Here is an 18,547-nt window from a genome sequence, read left to right as displayed (position 1 = left end):
TTTACAAACTATGGTACAAAAATGTGAATTTCCGCTTTTTGAAGGAGCTCTGACTTTCTGAGCACCTGTCATGTTTCCTGAGGTTCTACAATGGCCAGACAGTACAAACACCCCACAAATGACCCCATTTCGGAAAGTAGACACCCTAAGGTATTCGGTGATAGGCATAGTGAGTTCATAGAACTTTTTATTTTTTGTCACAAGTAGGGTTGTCCCGATACCGATACTAGTATCGGTATCGGGACCGATTCCGAGTTTTCTCGGCGGTACTCAGCCGCCGATACCCCGCCCCGATACATAAATAGAATACTATGGGCGTAACTATGGGCGGGGCCCCGCCGCTCACCGAAGTATTTATAAACGTGAATCCTTATCCTGTTGTTAAGTTGAACTAACGCTGCGCTCTCCCCTGTTCCCCTGTATCCCCACAGCACTTACTTAAGCTTCCATAGCAGGCAGAGCGGACGGCACCAGTAACGTCACTCACTGACGTAGAGCGCCTGCTCCGCCCACTTTATGAGTGATGCAGGCGGAGCAGACGCGCGACGTCAGTGAGTGACGTTACTGGTGCCGTCCGCTCTGCCTGCTATGGAAGCTTAAGTAAGTGCTGTGGGGATACAGGGGAACATGAGAGAGGGCAGCGTTAGTTCAACTTAACAACAGGATAAGGATTCACGTTTATAAATACTTCGGTGAGCGGCGGGGCCCGGTGTATTGGGGGACACTGTTATGAGGGGGATCTGTGGATGACATATAGCAGTGTCAGCCACAGATCCTCCCCATAACAGTTCCATCCACAGATCCCCTATAACAGCACCATCCACAGATCCCCCACCAAATAACAATGCCATCCTCAGATCCCCCCACCCCATAACAATGCCATCCACAGATATCCCACCCCATAGCAGTACCATCCACAGATCCCCCATAACAGTGCCATCCACAGATCCCCCATAACAGTGCCATCCACAGATCCCCCATAACAGTGCCATCCACAGATCCCCATAACAGTGCCATCCACAGATCCCCATAACAGCGCCATCCACAGATCCCCCATAACAGTGCCATCCACAGATCCCCCATAACAGTGCCATCCACAGATCCCCCATAACAGTGCCATCCACAGATCCCCCATAACAGTGCCATCCACAGATCCCCCATAACAGTGCCATCCACAGATCCCCCACATGACAGTGCGTCATCCACAGATCCACAGATCCCCCAAAACGGTCACATGACATTTAAAAAAAGTATCGGTATTCGGTATCGGTGACTACTTGAAAAAAAGTATCGGTACTTGTACTCGGTCCTAAAAAAGTGGTATCGGGACAACCCTAGTCACAAGTTAGCGGAAAATGATGATTTTGTTTTTATTATTTTTTTTTCTTACAAAGTCTCATATTCCACTAACTTGTGACAAAAAATAAAAACTTCCATGAACTCACTATGCCCATCAGCGAATACCTTGGGAAGTCTTCTTTCCAAAATGGGGTCACTTGTGGGGTAGTTATACTGCCCTGGCATTCTAGGGGCCCAAATGTGTGGTAAGGAGTTTGAAATCAAATTCTGTAAAAAATGGCTGGTGAAATCCGAAAGGTGCTCTTTGGAATGTGGGCCCCTTTGCCCACCTAGGCTGCAAAAAAGTGTCACACATGTGGTATCTCCGTATTCAGGAGAAGTTGGGGAATGTGTTTTGGGGTGTCATTTTACATATACCCATGCTGGGTGAGAGAAATATCTTGGCAAAAGACAACTTTGTATAAAAAAATGGTAAACGTTGTCTTTTGCCAAGATATTTCTCTCACCCAGCATGGGTATATGTAAAATGACACCCCAAAACACATTCCCCAACTTCTCCTGAATACGGAGATACCAGATGTGTGACACTTTTTTGCAGCCTAGGTGGGCAAAGGGGCCCATATTCCAAAGAGCACCTTTCGGATTTCACTGGTCATTTTTTACAGAATTTGATTTCAAACTACTTACCACACATTTGGGCCCCTAGAATGCCAGGGCAGTATAACTACCCCACAAGTGACCCCATTTTGGAAAGAAGACACCCCAAGGTATTCGCTGATGGGCATAGTGAGTTCATGGAAGTTTTTATTTTTTGTCACAAGTTAGTGGAATATGAGACTTTGTAAGAAAAAAAAAAAAAAAAAAAAATAATCATCATTTTCCACTAACTTGTGACAAAAAATAAAAAATTCTAGGAACTCGCCATGCCCCTCACGGAATACCTTGGGGTGTCTTCTTTCCAAAATGGGGTCACTTGTGGGGTAGTTATACTGCCCTGGCATTTTCCAGGGGCCCTAATGTGTGGTAAGTAGGTAAATGACCTGTGAAATCCTAAAGGTGCTTTTTGGAATGTGGGCCCCTTTGCCCACCTAGGCTGCAAAAAAGTGTCACACATGTGGTATCGCCGTATTCAGGAGAAGTTGGGCAATGTGTTTTGGGGTGTCATTTTACATATACCCATGCTGGGTGAGAGAAATATCTTGGCAAAAGACAACTTTTCCCATTTTTTTTATACAAAGTTGGCATTTGACCAAGATATTTCTCTCACCCAGCATGGGTATATGTAAAATGACACCCCAAAACACATTCCCCAACTTCTCCTGAGTACGGTGATACCAGATGTGTGACACTTTTTTGCAGCCTAGATGCGCAAAGGTGCCCAAAATCCTTTTAGGAGGGCATTTTTAGACATTTGGATACCAGACTTCTTCTCACGCTTTGGGGCCCCTAGAATGCCAGGGCAGTATAAATACCCCACATGTGACCCCATTTTGGAAAGAAGACACCCCAAGGTATTCAATGAGGGGCATGGCGAGTTCATAGAATTTTTTTTTTTTTGGCACAAGTTAGCGGAAATTGATATTTTTTATTTTTTTCTCACAAAGTCTCCCTTTCCGCTAACTTGGGACAAAAATTTCAATCTTTCATGGACTCAATATGCCCCTCACGGAATACCTTGGGGTGTCTTCTTTCCGAAATGGGGTCACATGTGGGGTATTCATACTGCCCTGGCATTCCAGGGGCCCTAAAGCGTGAGAAGAAGTCTGGAATATAAATGTCTAAAAAAATTTACGCATTTGGATTCCGTGAGGGGTATGGTGAGTTCATGTGAGATTTTATTTTTTGACACAAGTTAGTGGAATATGAGACTTTGTAAGAAAAAAAAATAATAATTCCGCTAACTTGGGCCATAAAAAATGTCTGAATGGAGCCTTACAAGGGGGTGATCAATGACAGGGGGGTGATCAGAGAGTCTATATGGGGTGATCACCCCCCTGTCATTGATCACCCCCCTGTAAGGCTCCATTCAGATGTCCGTATGTGTTTTGCGGATCCAATCCATGTATCCGTGGATCCGTAAAAATCATACGGACATCTGAATGCAGCCTGACGGGGGGGGTGATCAATGACAGGGGGGGTGATCAGGGAGTCTATATGGGGTGATCACCCCCCCCTGGAAGGCTCCAGGGAGACGCCTGTATGTGTTTTGCGGATCCGATCCATCTATCAGTGGATCCGTAAAAATCATGCGGACATCTGAATGGAGCTTTACAGGGGGGTGATCAATGACAGGGGGGTAATCAATGACAGGGGGGTGATCAGGGAGTCTATATGGGGTGATCACCACAGTCATTGATCACGCCTCTGTAAGGCTCCATTCAGACGTCCGTATGCGTTTTGCGGATCCGATCCATCTATCAGTGGATCCGTAAAAATCATGCGGACATCTGAATGGAGCTTTACAGGGGGTTGATCAATGACAGGGGGGTAATCAATGACAGGGGGGTGATCAGGGAGTCTATATGGGGTGATCACCACAGTCATTGATCACGCCCCTGTAAGGCTCCATTCAGACGTCCGTATGCGTTTTGCGGATCCGATCCATCTATCAGTGGATCCGTAAAAATCATGCGGACATCTGAATGGAGCTTTACAGGGGGTTGATCAATGACAGGGGTGTAATCAATGACAGGGGGGTGATCAGGGAGTCTATATGGGGTGATCACCACAGTCATTGATCACGCCCCTGTAAGGCTCCATTCAGACGTCCGTATGCGTTTTGCGGATCCGATCAATCCGACAGGGGGGTGATCAGGGAGTCTATATGGGGTGATCAGGGGCTAATAAGGGGTTAATAAGTGACGGGGGGGGGGGTGTAGTGTAGTGGTGCTTGGTGCTACTTTACTGAGCTACCTGTGTCCTCTGGTGGTCGATCCAAACAAAGGGGACCACCAGAGGACCAGGTAGCAGGTATATTACACGCTGTTATCAAAACAGCGTCTAATATACCTGTTAGGGGTTAAAAAAAACACATCTCCAGCCTGCCAGCGAACGATCGCCGCTGGCAGGCTGGAGATCCACTCTCTTACCTTCCGTTCCTGTGAGCGCGCGCGCCTGTGTGCGCGCGTTCACAGGAAATCTCGGCTCACGCGAGATGACGCCAAATCGGCGTTAGCGTAGCCTGGGGGAGCCGCCGCAATGACGCCTTTCGGCGTTAGCACGGCGGCAAGTGGTTAAGTATAAGACAAATTTATCAAACAGCCTCCGATATTTGATAAATGTGCACCAGCGCAGACTGAAGCAAAACTGACTTCAGATATTCTCCTCAATTATTGCCGGCAGCTCACCCCATTCACACAGGAAGATGTGCTGCTGAGCTGACAAAAGATAACTTTAGGTGTAGGCAGTAGCTGTGATTATTGTCGCTTACACGAGACCATGATCAGGAACTTAGACTAGGATCAGATGAAGCAGCTCGGCTGCAGTTACGCATCATAACTGTTCCCCAAAGTGAAGAAAACAAGTTGCAGATTAGGGCTGGGCGATATGGCCTAAAATCTATATTGCAATATAATTTTAAGCATGTGCGATATAACGATATATCACAATATACTATTTTCTTCTGTATGTATAAAAATTACATGGCCATCATCATCCATGTCCCCCAGCCAGCGCCATCAGCCCCATGCTAGTGCCATCATCCATGCTAGTGCCATCATCCATGTCCCCCAGCCAGCGCCATCAGCCCCATGCCATTGCCACCATCATGTCCAATAGCCGGCGCCATCAGCCCCATGCCATCTGCCATAATCCATGTCCCCCAGCCAGCGCCATTAGCCCCATTCCATTGCCACCATCCATGTCCCCTAGCCAGTGCCATCAGCCCCATGCCATTGCCATATAATCCATGTTCCCTAGCCAGCGCCATCAGCTCCATGCCATTTCCACCATCATGTCCCCCAGCCAGTGCCATCAGCCCCATGCCATTGCCACCATCATCATGTCCCACAGCCAGCGCCATCAACCCCATGCCATTGCCACCATCATGTCCCACAGCCAGCGCCATCAGCCCCATGCCATTGCCACCATCATCATGTCCCCCAGCCAGCGCCATCAGCCCCATGCCATTGCCACCTGCCATCATTCATGTCCCCCAGCCAGCACCATCAGCCCCATGCCATTGCAATCAACCATGTCCCCCAGCCAGTGCCATCAGCCCCATTCCATTGCCACCATCAATGTCCCCCAGCCAGCGCCATCAGCCCCATGCCATTGCCATATCATCCATGTCCCCTAGCCAGCGCCATCAGCCCCATTCCATTGCCACCATCCATGTCCCCTAGCCAGCGCCATCAGCCCCATGCCATTGCCATATAATCCATGTCCCCTAGCCAGCGCCATCAGCCCCATGCCATTTCCACCATCATCATCATGTCCCACAGCCAGCGCCATCAACCCCATGCCATTGCCACCATCATCATGTCCCCCAGCCAGCACCATCAGGCCCATGCCATTGCCACCATCATCATGTTCCCCAGCCAGCGCAATCAGCCCCATGCCATAGCCATCAACCCCCGGTAGATTAGGGCCCTGCTAATATACTTAACTTTCCTGCAGGGTGCGCGGCTGGCTGATGGAGTCCGCAGGAGACTGACCGCAAATTCTTCCTAGCATGCACTGGGAGGGACCTGACGTCACACACAGCGTCAGCAAGGCCCTGGCCGGTGCAGCGTGGTGCAGAGTTGGGAGGCCACGGAGCGGAGATTGAGAAGCTTCTTCAATTCACTACCGCTCCATCTATCGTGATATGGCAATATAGCTAAAATCTAGATCGTTGCCCGAATTTATGGCGATATCGTATATGGTTTATATCGCCCACCTCTATTGCAGATACACATAACCCAGAGATAATGATGTCAATGCAATTAAAGACTACTACTGGAGTTCTCCTAGAAGTTAATATTTAGTGTGCACCTACCTTCACATGACCATTTAATGCAGATGCTACTTTCTTGCATTCCGAGTGCATTCCATTCATATGGACATCAACTGGGGTCAAGCCAGGCGGTGGAGATGGGGTATTCTGACCATAGTTGGGCACTCCAGATAGAAGAAAGCTAGTTAACGTGGCTTGTGCAGAAGATGGCACCATCATATGTGGTATGGCAGAAAATCCTAGAGAACAAAAATGATCAAATAATGATCAAGTGCTATCATCAGAACATAGGAAAGTAAACATAACCCCTATTACATCACCATTAACACACGCCTGTGATAGGCCCTCCCTGCTCCTCGTCTGACTTTTCATGGGAAAATCGTTTTGCGATGTGCATATTCTTTTAGAAAAATATGAGAGAACATCTATGAATAACTTTGATTTTGTGTCACTGTGTAGTAATGTTTGTAACTCTGCTGCCAGTTAAAAAATTAGAAAGGGTGACATTGAAAGAGGCAAAAATGAACAGAAAGGAGAAAAATCTATGGATTTTTACATCTCCAGAATACAATTTTAGAAAATCTGGTTTTACCCCCTTACTCCTAAATGAAAAGGCCAACAAGACGTGGACCTCTTTTTTCAAAGTTTACTAAGACCCCTTTAATTAATCTTATATAGAGAAAAAAAAACTGAACCGCCAAATGGAGCCACAGAATAACCAAGCCTCATCTTAAGAACAACCCATTCTGTTTCAGACAGTATTCTCTTGTTTTCATAGTACATTAGAGTCCAAGCCTTTTTGGCAATTATAGGCGATTTTCCATTCTAAAGACAATGTTGGTCAGAAAAAAATATTTCCCAGGATGGATTAGAACAGCAACCGGTGATTATGTCTAATGCCACAGAGGCAGATCAGAACGGAAAGCACATAACTTTAGGAATCTGTCAGAAGTAACAAAAAGCAGGTCAAACCGTCTACCCGGATTAATCTGCAATTTATTTGGGTTAGAATTTGTGGGTTAAGTAAAGAGAACTTAAAAAGAAAATTTTAATCTTTGCCCGATATAATTTTACAATTTTGTTGGCAATAATGTCGTTTTTCTTAAGGTTTTAGATTACAAGAATTCAGTAGGAGTGTAAAAAAGACATTTTATGTGGATGCAGTCAACTGATTGTATCTTAAATGTGTAACACTGCCCCAGTCATCGTATGGATTCTAGACCATACCGACCTAAAAGATGCAATCGGGCATTTTCTAAAATTACCCCTTTGAGGCTCTTTCTTTGGGAGGGATGAAATAAATCAATTGTGAAATGTTAATAGTTGTAGAATCCTCCAAAAATCCAAGAAAAACTGTGCAAGGATTCCACATTAGGGATCGACCGATTATCGGTTTGGCCGATATTATCGGCCGATATTGAGGATTTTGAACGTTATCGGTATCGGCATCTATTTTGCCGATATACCGATAACTTATTGGGAACACAGAACGCGCTGCTCTCAGCGCACTCTGTGTTCCCTCCGCAGCACCGGGGAGAAGGAAGCAGTGTCTCCCTCCCCCTGTGCTGCTGCTGCCACTGCCGCCAATGAGAGGAGAGAACATAAGAGGAGGGGAGGGGCTGTGGCCGCTGCGCCACCAATGAAGATAAGCCTTTCATTCATTCATATACAGGAGGCGGGAGCTGGCTGCAGAATCACATAGCCGGCTCCCGACCTCTATGAGCGATAGCTGCGATCTGCGGTAGTTAACTCCTCAGGTGCCGCGGACCGCAGCTATCGCTCATAGAGGTCGGGAGCCGGCTATGTCATTCTGCAGCCAGCTCCCGCCTCCTGTATATGAATGAATGAGAGACTTATCTTCATTGGTGGCGCAGTGCGCCCCCCCCCAAGCCCCCCAGTATTAATCATTGGTGGCGCAGTGCGCCCCTGCCCCCACCCACCCAGTATTACTCATTGGTGGCAGTGGCCACAGGGTCCCCTCTCCCCTGCTCCTCCGATCGGAGCCCCAGCTGTGTAAGCCTGGGGCTCCGATCGGTTACCAAGGCAGCCAGGACGCTATTGAAGCCCTGGCTGCCATAGTCAGCTCCCTGCTGCTGTGTGCACAAAGCACAGGGCAGCAGGGACAGTGTGAGCTCCTATTCACCCTGATAGAGATCTATCAGGGGGAATAGGACAAGGGTTCTAGTCCCTAAGGGGGCTAAAAGTTAGTAAAAAAAAAAAACACTAAAATATTAAGTATAAATGAAAAAGATTTATAAAAAAAAATACACATTAACAATAAACAAAAAAATACACATTAACAATAAACATATTAATTTTCAGCAGATTTGTATAGAAATTTTTTTTTAATTAAAAATGAAAATTCCCAGAATATCGGTATAAATTATCGGCTATCGGCCTGAAAGTTCACAAATTATCGGTATCGGCCCTAAAAAATCAATATCGGTCGATCCCTATTCCACATTTCACAATTTTTGATTGTAGAGGCAATGTTAACTATGGTTCGGATCTTCTATTGCTTGCTGCACCACAACGTAACCTGTAGGTGTCGCTGTTGCAAGATCTTTAGCCTATGATGAGAATGGCCCACTACACAAGGTAAAATAATTGATGGGATGCGAGAACGTAATAATAATAAAAAAATAAGTGCAAATAAATACGGCTCAGGCTACTTTCACACTTGCGTTCGGGGTTCCGCTTGTGAGCTCCGTTTGAAGGCTCTCACAAGCGGCCCCGAACGGATCCGTACAGCCCCAATGCATTCTGAGTGGATGCGGATCTGCTCAGAATGCATCAGTTTGGCACCGTCTGGCCTCCGTTCCGCCCAGCAGGCGGACACCCGAACGCATCTTGCAGCGTATTTGTTTCCGCCTGGCCGTGCGGAGCCAAACGGATCCGTCCAGACTTACAATGCAAGTCAATGGGGACGGATCCGTTTGACGTTGACACACTATGGTGCAATTTCAAACGGATCCGTCCCCCATTGACTTTCAATGTAAAGTCAGGAGTCCCCTATTAATATACCATCAGATCGGAGTTTTCTCCAATCCGATGGTATATTTTAACTTGAAGCGTCCCCATCACCATGGGAACGCCTCTATGTTTAGAATATACCATCGGATTTGAGTTAGATCGTGAAACTCAGATCAGACAGTATATTCTAACACAGAGGCGTTCCCATGGTGATGGGGACGCTTCAAGTTAGAATATACTGAGAACTGCGTACATGACTGCCCCCTGCTGCCCGGCAGGTGCTGCCAGGCAGCATGGGGCAGAACCCCCTGCCTCCCCCCCCCCACTGTATTTAACTCATTGGTGGCCAGTGTGGCGCCCCCTCCCTCCCCAGTATTAAATGTGACCAGTGCGGCCCCCCTTCCCCCTCTATATTCATTGGTGGCCAGTGCGGCCCCCCTCCCTCCCCAGTATTAATTGTGACCAGTGCGGCCCCCCTCCCTCTATATTCATTGGTGGCCAGTGCGGATTCCCAGTATTAAATGTGACCAGTGCGGCATCCCCTCTCCCCCCCCCCCTAATTAAAATGACCCCCCCCCCCCCCCCATCATTGGTGGCAGTGGAGAGTTCCGATCTGAGTCCCAGTTTAATCGCTGGGGCTCCGATCGGTTACCATGGCAGCCAAGACGCTATTGCAGTCTTGGCTGCCATGGTTACTTAGCAATAAATAGAAGCATTATACTTACTTGCGAGCTGCGATGTCTGTGACCGGCCGGGAGCTCCTCCTACTGGTAAGTGAAAGGTCTGTGCGGCGCATTGCCTATAGCACAGACCTGTCACTTACCAGTAGGAGGAGCTCCCGGCCGGTCACAGACATCGCAGCTCACAGGTAAGTATAATGCTTCTATTTATTGCTAAGTAACCATGGCAGCCAAGACTGCAATAGCGTCTTGGCTGCCATGGTAACCGATCGGAGCCCCAGCGATTAAACTGGGACTCCGATCGGAACTCTCCGCTGCCACCAATGATGGGGAAGGGGGTGATTTTAATTAAGGGGGGGGGGGGGGAGGGGGGAGGCCGCACTGGTCACATTTAATACTGGGAATCCGCACTGGCCACCAATGAATATAGAGGGAGGGGGGCCGCACTGGTCACATTTAATACTGGGGAGGGAGGGAGGGGGGCCGCACTGGCCACCAATGAATATAGAGGGAGGGGGGCCGCACTGGTCACATTTAATACTGGGGAGGGAGGGAGGGGGGGCCGCACTGGCCACCAATGAATATAGAGGGAGGGGGGCCGCACTGGTCACATTTAATACAGGGGAGGGAGGGGGTCTGCCCCCTCCTGCCTGGCAGCACCTGATCTCTTACAGGGGGCTATGATTCGCACAATAATTGTGCGGATCACAGCCCCCCTGTAAGAGATCGGGTGCTGCCAGGCAGCAGGGGGCAGTCATGTACACAGTTCTTTTAGTATATTCTAACTTGAAGCGCCCCCATCACCATGGGAACGCCTCTGTGTTAGAATATACTGTCGGATCTGAGTTTTCACGAAGTGAAAAATCTGATCTGAAAAACCATTTATGCAGGCGGATCCGTTCTGAACGGATGCAAGCGTTTGCATTATAGGAGTGGATCCGTCTGTGCAGACACCAGACGGATCAGCTCTAAACGCAAGTGTGAAAGTAGCCTCAACTGTATTCATGAATAATGTCGCATTTCGACAACTAGTGATCCAACAGTTGTCTAATAAATGGCAGTTGTACAACGAGCAATATTTTTGTCAAACATTTTCATGACAACTCTGAACCCGACAGTCACCTGCAGCGTTGGTGGTGTTCGCTAGTGAAGTTGCCCAAAGTGTTGGACTAGGTGCAGAACTGGGGCTGTGAAGTGGACTGACCGAACTGTTCAGGGCGTTCAGCAGAGTATTTTGTGCCGTAGACGAATTAATAGAAAGGGCATTGGGGCCCAGGAGACCTGTAGAAGAAGTGAACATTGCATTAACAGTTACACTACTACATGTCCTTCTCTAAGCTTTTCTGTGTAATGTGGAAATATTTCATCATTAATTAACCCGATATAAAAAAGGTTCTTTGGGATTCTATGACGTTTATTGAAGAAAGCACAGCATGTTCTCCCAATCCCCTCAGAAAGCAAGCACTCGGAGGGATAAGGTTTCAACACAGCGAATATTAACAGACTTCTAAACGTACACTTGTAGTAGTCTTTCATTTGACACCTTTGGGGGCATTTTTTATTTTTATTAAAAAATTCAAGTTTTTTTTCTACAGCTTTCGGTTTTACTACATCTACAGCTCTCTGCTTTACACTGAATGTGTTAGGGAGATGCCCTAATGGTTGGCTCTATAGCCCTTGTCTCTGAACTCCTGGCAGCTCAAAAACAATCATTATGCTTAAAGGGGTATTCCCATCTGAGACAGTGGGGGCATAGTGCTAGACCGGGTCTGACCTCTGGGAACCTCACCTACGGATGTAGCAGGGTTAACACACATGCTTTATGAGACCTGTTATCTAAACTAAATGCAACTAAATGTGTTAAGCAATTGCTTTTCAATGGCTTTTGTTTCAAGATAACGCGATGAGTTAAGAAATTTGAGTTAAGTGTGTGTGTTACCCCTGCTACATCTGTACATCGAGAATGAAGCGGGGAAAGTGGTGGCTGGAGCCACCACCAAGCGCTCTTCCCATAGAAGTGAATGGGAGCGCACAGCGCTTGTGCGGCCACAGCTCCCACTTATTTCTATGGGGCTGACGGAAACAGCCGAGAGAGTGCTCGGCTATTTTTGGTGGACCCATAGAAATAAATGGAGGGCAGCCACGCATTTGCCGGCTGCCTTTACTAGATAGCGATATGCCCCCATTGTCTGAGATGGGAATACCCCCTTTTGTCACACTTAAACATGACAGATGAGTTTTTAAGGCAGGGGTTCAGAGATGAGGGCTACAGATAGAGCCGTCAGAACACCTCCTTGACAGATTCAGTATGAGGCAGAGAGTTGTAGTCTGTACATGTAGTGAAACTGAAAAACTGTAGAGGAAAAGCTGATTTTAACCCAAAATGAGTAAAATGCAATGATAAAAAATTGCTCCCAAAAAGGTATCCACAGCCTTTAAATAGACAAATTAGCATATGCTTCACCTGTATAGTAAAAAATAAATAAATAAAAATCTTGTAAAATTTAAGTTTTCATTTAGAGCTATTATTATGGATCACACTGAACCTACAGGCCTCTACAACATGCCTAAACTGGCCATACACATAAAAGTTATCCAAATCCATTGATTTCAGTAGTATGGACTGGCCATCTAACATATACAGGGACCTCCAGACTCTCCCAAAAGTGGGAGACAGAAAAGTTCAGGTATGCTGAATGATCCTTTGTTCCCAGGCAGTGGGGTCTCGCAGCAGCTTATTATTTTCTCTGTCTTGGCCAAGCATGCATGTTTATGATGGAATTGGTAAGAAGTCGGTCGCTGTTGGTCAAACACGCTTTCTATACTGAATGTACATTGGTGCAGTAAGCAGGTTGTCCTGTCCTCTGAAAAGGATGTGCCGGCAGCACATCTAGAGTGCACTCACCCAGACACGCCATTTTACTGCCCTACCGGTATTTACAATGCCTCTTTCTCCTCATAGTAGCAGGTTACGTTTTGTATCTTTTAAAATAAAATAATATAGGCTGATTCTTAACAAGATGTGAATTTGGAACATGTGAGAAAATGGCGGCTCCCACTCACCTAATCCAGTAAGTCCCAAACCTGCTGTAAGGATATCCAGTCCATGAAAAGGCATTGGACAGGATAATGTAGACTGGCTTGTAATGGCCACTCCACTGCTGTCAAGTCCAAGAAGGCACTTTCGGGCTTCGTACATATTTAAGGCATTTCGTTCAACGCTTTTTACAATCACTGACTGTAAGAGAACATTAAACAAACTGAGCAAGAATTACATTTAGAAACCTCTTCTGCAAACGTGAGGGAATCTGGCGTCTATGTGACCACAACACGTCTAGGGAAAATTTTGATGGGTGTAGCACAAGTTGAAATTCTAGACCATTGATATTTTTAAAAAAAATGCAATTTCATCATCATTTCTGTTTATACAATCAATAACATACAAGAAATACATGCATTAAAGGAGTTGTCCGACCCCCCAGAGCAATCGTACTCGTGGCCAGTGCTCAGCCTAAAGAAAAGCAAAAAGGCTTTCCAAACTCTCCGACACTCCATTCCTGCACCAACGGTCCCATCCCCGCTGGTTCCAGTCCCCTGGCACCACTTCAGCCCTTCACTGGCCTCAGTGGTCAAAAGCCCCTTGAGGACACGTTTCTGCTGAGGCCAGTGAATGACTGCAGCGGTGCAGAAGATGACAAATGGGATGTTGCATTTCCAGGACCACAGGAGAAGTGGCCTTCTTTATTTTATTTTAGGCTGAGCAATTTTGGGGCCATAAATCAAACTGCTGGGGGAGTCATACAACCCCTTTAAATGCCCCACTACAACTATTAGGAGTTAAAACACATCTCTCATGTCCTAATGATATCCCTACGCTCCCTTAAATTTACCAGCACAAGTTCTGAGTGCCAGATTATACAATCCATTTAAGAGTTGGCTGTGATTTCTAGTATTGAAGGATGATCACCAGACAGGATTTTCATTTCTGCAAAAGATGATGGCTAAGAACGTATTCAGTATCTGCAAGTAACGATACCCTGATAAACTAAATAAATGGCAGCCATCCCAGACCAGTAATGGAAATGGAAGCTAAATATATTTAAAAACAGGTGCAAAATTTCTTTAAGTCATCATTTTATTACATGAAACTTACTTTACTTGGCTGCTTGGGCTTTGGTTTTATGCTGATGAATACATCTAACTGCTCCATGAGTTGAGTTATATACTGTGGCTCCACTTCAATCTCTTCTTTCATGTCAAACATCAGAACTAGTGGGAGACAACCCTGCGAAGGAAATAAAAATATTTTATAAAATATATATATATATATATATATATATATATATATATATACACACATATACATATACACACACACACACACACACACACACACACACATACACATATATACACACACACACACACCAAGGGTCGCACCTTGACAGGGTAATGAAAATCCTTACAGATACTTACCATGAGATATTGTCTGGCCAGGCAGACTGACTCGATGGTGCCTTGGAGGTAGACTGTGGACTTCTTCAGGGGATTATTTGGATCTGGAAAGTGGATCTGAGCACCAGTTCGTTGCATTATGTGTTTGATGTTGCCACCGTTTCGGCCCATCATAAAGAGGTGATGCTGTGCAGCAATATCCAACTGTGTGCTGACAGGTATAGCATTGGCAAGGCTACCAGCAAGATGCTCCAGCAATAGTGCAGTGCCTTCCTATGAAAGACAACATCACAAATGCCGTCAAGCTACCATACAAAATACCTTGGCACCATATGCAAGGAAAAAAATATTTCCAGGAAATGTTTGGTAAAAGACAGACATTCGCTACCTAATGGAGGCATGGAAACTGCCACCAGTTTAAGGGAGGCATCAATGGACGGCCACGCTACCGTTCATGTGGTCGTAGCCGATTGCTGCAGTCATGCCAAGAAAGGACATGTTGTTTGTTGGCACAGACGAGATCATAAATTGTTGCCTCCTCGCAGCCAGCTGTTGGTAATTCAGCAGTCAAAAAACTCTGTGTGAATGGACTCTTTCATGGTAAGGTTTAAATGTCTTCATATTTGCAAGGATTTTTTTCTCATGGCTTTCTATGGTGAGCCTAATATCACCATAAAAGACTCTCCTTTACCAAAACGGCTTCTGTTTTTGTAGGTAGTCATTTTGCCCTGTCCTCTTCCGCAGCCTTACTTAAAATTATTTAATCTATAATCAGTATACAGTAGTTAAGGTGTCCATACACATCTGATGAAAGTCAGTTGAATCTGCTGATTTCAGCAGGACTGGCTGACTACCTCATGTATAGTGATGTCCTCACTTTTTTCTGACTGCAGATGTCAGGCAGCTGTTTATTGTCCTCTTCCCATGGAAAATACATGTATGATCGCCCAGGCAAGCATGCATATACTGTATATGGTGGAGTTGGGAGGAATATCTTTTGACCATACAGCTATTTGGCCAACAGCTATCCAAGGACAGCTTTATAGGGCTTGTCTCATCTGGAACATTGGTGGCATGTCCTAGCGATACAGTAGGTCACCAATGTAAGAAAGGTGCAGGTCCCACCTATGGGACCCTCTCAAGATCAAAACTCCCAAAGGAAACAAGAGCGCACCATGCATACACGACTGGCCTCCGTTCATTTCTATGGGTGTACCGAAAACAGCGGAGCACAAAACTCAGCTATTCTTTGGTGTTCTCTTACAAAAGAACAGACGGTGGCTGTGCATGCCAGAGGTGGGACCCGCACCTATCCGACATTGGTGGCATAACCCAGCAATATGCCAACAATGCTCCAGGTGATACAACCCCTTTAAGTCCGTTAGACTAGATTTTGTGGTAACTGACACAAAGTGGTTGCATCTGTCAATCCTATGACTCCAAGAGGGCATCATTTGGAGGTCCACCACAAATGGTAAGTGACAGCTAGCACTTTTGTTATTAAAGTTTCTTTAACATCTCACAAGGTAAGAAAGCTATCTGCCATCTTATTTATGATGGTTTCAGGGACTCAGGCTATTCTTCCTCACAGCTTTACACTGCCGCACTGACTGCTCAGATTTAACCAGAACAATAAACCAATTTTAAAACTCACCAAAACAATACCCCCCAAAAATATTTGTGTGCATACAGTTTCTTTCCCGATACAGGAATGTTTACGATGGTTTACATTTTGGGGCTTTTGGAAATAAGATGCACTGTATAAAACACCAAAGTTCAAAAATCAAATCCACAATTCCATCCGACAGGCCAAAGGAGCCCTCTAACATCTGTTACATCTTTAGATAATTGCATTGCTTGAGACCAGGTTGAAGCCCTCTGTAAACTATACAGTTTACATAGTATCTATGTTTTCACATAGTCCAAAGAACATAACTGCTGCATGTATTTATTGGAAGCGAAGGCATCAGAGCGTCTGAATTACTAACTTAGCTGGAAAAAAGTGCACATAATCCAATGTGAAAAATCACTGGAGACCTCCCAGGACTTGTAATGGAGGCCGAATATGAGTGAAGGGAAAATGAGTGAAGGAATTTTATCATGTAGAAGATGCATCTGCATCTGGAATATATACAAGGTGCATGGCTAGACTGGAAACACTCTGAAATACGGGCAAAATGAGACAAATATTAATACACATAGGCCAGATACTTGTGTCTCGTCAGCACTACTCTACAAGTTCCCACACCATGAATAATACCGTTACTGCTGTGGACTGGAGACCGTCTAAAAAATGCCTGCATAAAACCTGCTATGGAGATGTGCATTCTGGGAAATATGGTCTTTATCACAGGCAATCTGATGGAGGAAAAAACTGTATCGCTACAATACGGGAGCTAAGTTGTTAGGGTCCACTGTTTCCAGCAGAATTGAGAATGCTGCTCTGGAGAATAAACAACAATCTCTAGGGCCAAGCGTATTAAGCTTGACCAATTACTCCCAAAATGAAATGGCAATATGTACAGATCCCCTAGGGGAGAAAGGGGTAAACCTTAGCATTTATTAGATAATAATATAAAATAGTGAGGCGCTAACCAGGATAAAACCTCTAAGACAATAAAACAATAGACAGCCCAGGTGGGCCTGGACAAAAACACTGAATGGTAACAGTGGCAGGTTGCATGTAAAAGGAACGTTCTCACCCTCAGAAGCTGTAGAAGTGGATAGTGGAGTCACTTTCAATGATGCGGGCTTCCATGAGGTGAGCTGTGATACCATTCAGCAATGATGCCAACGTATAGACCTCGGCGTCGATGGGAGTAGGGAGCAGAGAGTCCCTAAATCACCCTAAATGAGGGGCGGGGGCTAAATTACCCTACCTATCTACACAAGGTACTTGCCCCGCAAGGGGCATCCCCGTCCGGATACCTTTCCCTAATCCCGGGCGTTATCCCTATTACACCCTATTAAAAGGTAAACTCCCGACGCGTCACATTTCATTCAGCATGAACTCATCAGGGGAGATGTACATGAATAGTTGCAAGCAATAGATGAAGTTTGCATTAGAGAAAGGGTTAGAAACCAGCAAATTTTGGCAGTGGTTGGAGCTTGTATAAAAAAAACTTCAAAGGGGAGGGGGGGGGGGGCAGTGGGACCAAGGCCACCAGAAAAACCACAAATAGCCTAAACACAGGCGCACCAGTGGGAGAAGCCTGCTTGAGTCCAGGTGTGACCCAGGATATGTGATTTGGATATTCTTCTACAGCTTCTGATGGGTGAGAACGTTCCTTTTACATGCAACCTGCCACTGTTACCACTCAGTGTTAGTTTGTCCAGGCCCACCTGGGCTGTCTATTGTTTGATTGTCTTAGAGGTTTTATCCTGGTTAGCGCGTCACTATTTTATATTATTATCTAATAAATGCTAAGTTTTGCCCCTTGAGGATTAGTACATATTGCTCTGGAGAATACACAAAAGTCATTAAATATAGCAACAAAAATCTATTTGAAATAGTATCTTACATAGTAGAACATAGAATGCATTCAAAGAAATCAACGTGAGTAAGGCTTATTAAAGGGGTTTCCCAGGAATTACTTATTGATGTCCTATACTTAGCTATTTTCACAAGCGCCGAAGTCAGAACTACAAAGCTAGAAAGTGGTTATGCCTGGTAACTCACTTGAAAGGGAACAGCACTACAGTAACCAGGCAAGGCCAGCTGATTTTCTGGGGTGCCAGGAGTTCGACCTCCGCTGATTCAATACTGATAACTAGAGATGAGTGAAGGTTTAAAAAAATTCCATTTGGATGCTTTGCCGAATTTTCCCCCAAAAAATGGCCTTGTTCTGAATTAGTCACAAAGAGCATTAAATCAGCAATATCTAAGCCTGTAGGGAGAGTATCTCGGTGTACATCACTGTGCAATGCAGCAACATGCATAGCTAGTGCTTTCTGGTAGTGAAACAGTTACTGTGACAGGCAGGTGGACACCCCAATAACAGTAAGATTAGACAGCTTATTCACCCCAATTTGAAATTCAAGGACTAATAGAATTACATAGGTACAAACAAGGAGGACACAGGTCAATTAGATAGCGCTGTGCCCTACACAGGGATTGATGCAAACAGCGCTGTCTCCTTTGGATCCCTTCAGCTTCAGATTACAGTCCCTGCAGTCTCCCTATGCTCTCCCTACAGTGTGTAAA

At 45.7% G+C, this 18,547-nt stretch overlaps 1 protein-coding gene across 2 annotated transcripts in view; it reads right to left on the bottom strand.

Moving 5' to 3' along the window:
• The window catches only part of BICC1 (BicC family RNA binding protein 1), a 259,900-nt gene that overhangs the window by 20,385 nt on the left and 220,968 nt on the right, over positions 1 to 18,547 (bottom strand). For both annotated transcript variants that reach the window (XM_040436564.1, XM_040436565.1), the window contains exons 8-12: positions 14,365 to 14,616; positions 14,042 to 14,173; positions 12,952 to 13,126; positions 11,011 to 11,169; positions 6,278 to 6,474 (exon numbers count right to left, since the gene is read on the bottom strand). In XM_040436564.1, the coding sequence (XP_040292498.1) occupies positions 6,278 to 6,474; positions 11,011 to 11,169; positions 12,952 to 13,126; positions 14,042 to 14,173; positions 14,365 to 14,616 (915 nt within the window). The remainder of the gene's footprint in view (positions 1 to 6,277; positions 6,475 to 11,010; positions 11,170 to 12,951; positions 13,127 to 14,041; positions 14,174 to 14,364; positions 14,617 to 18,547) is intronic.

Source organism: Bufo bufo, chromosome 6 (genome assembly GCF_905171765.1).
Source record: "Bufo bufo chromosome 6, aBufBuf1.1, whole genome shotgun sequence".
In the NCBI taxonomy this organism is placed as follows: domain Eukaryota; kingdom Metazoa; phylum Chordata; class Amphibia; order Anura; family Bufonidae; genus Bufo; species Bufo bufo.
This window is presented reverse-complemented; position numbering and strand designations above follow the sequence as displayed.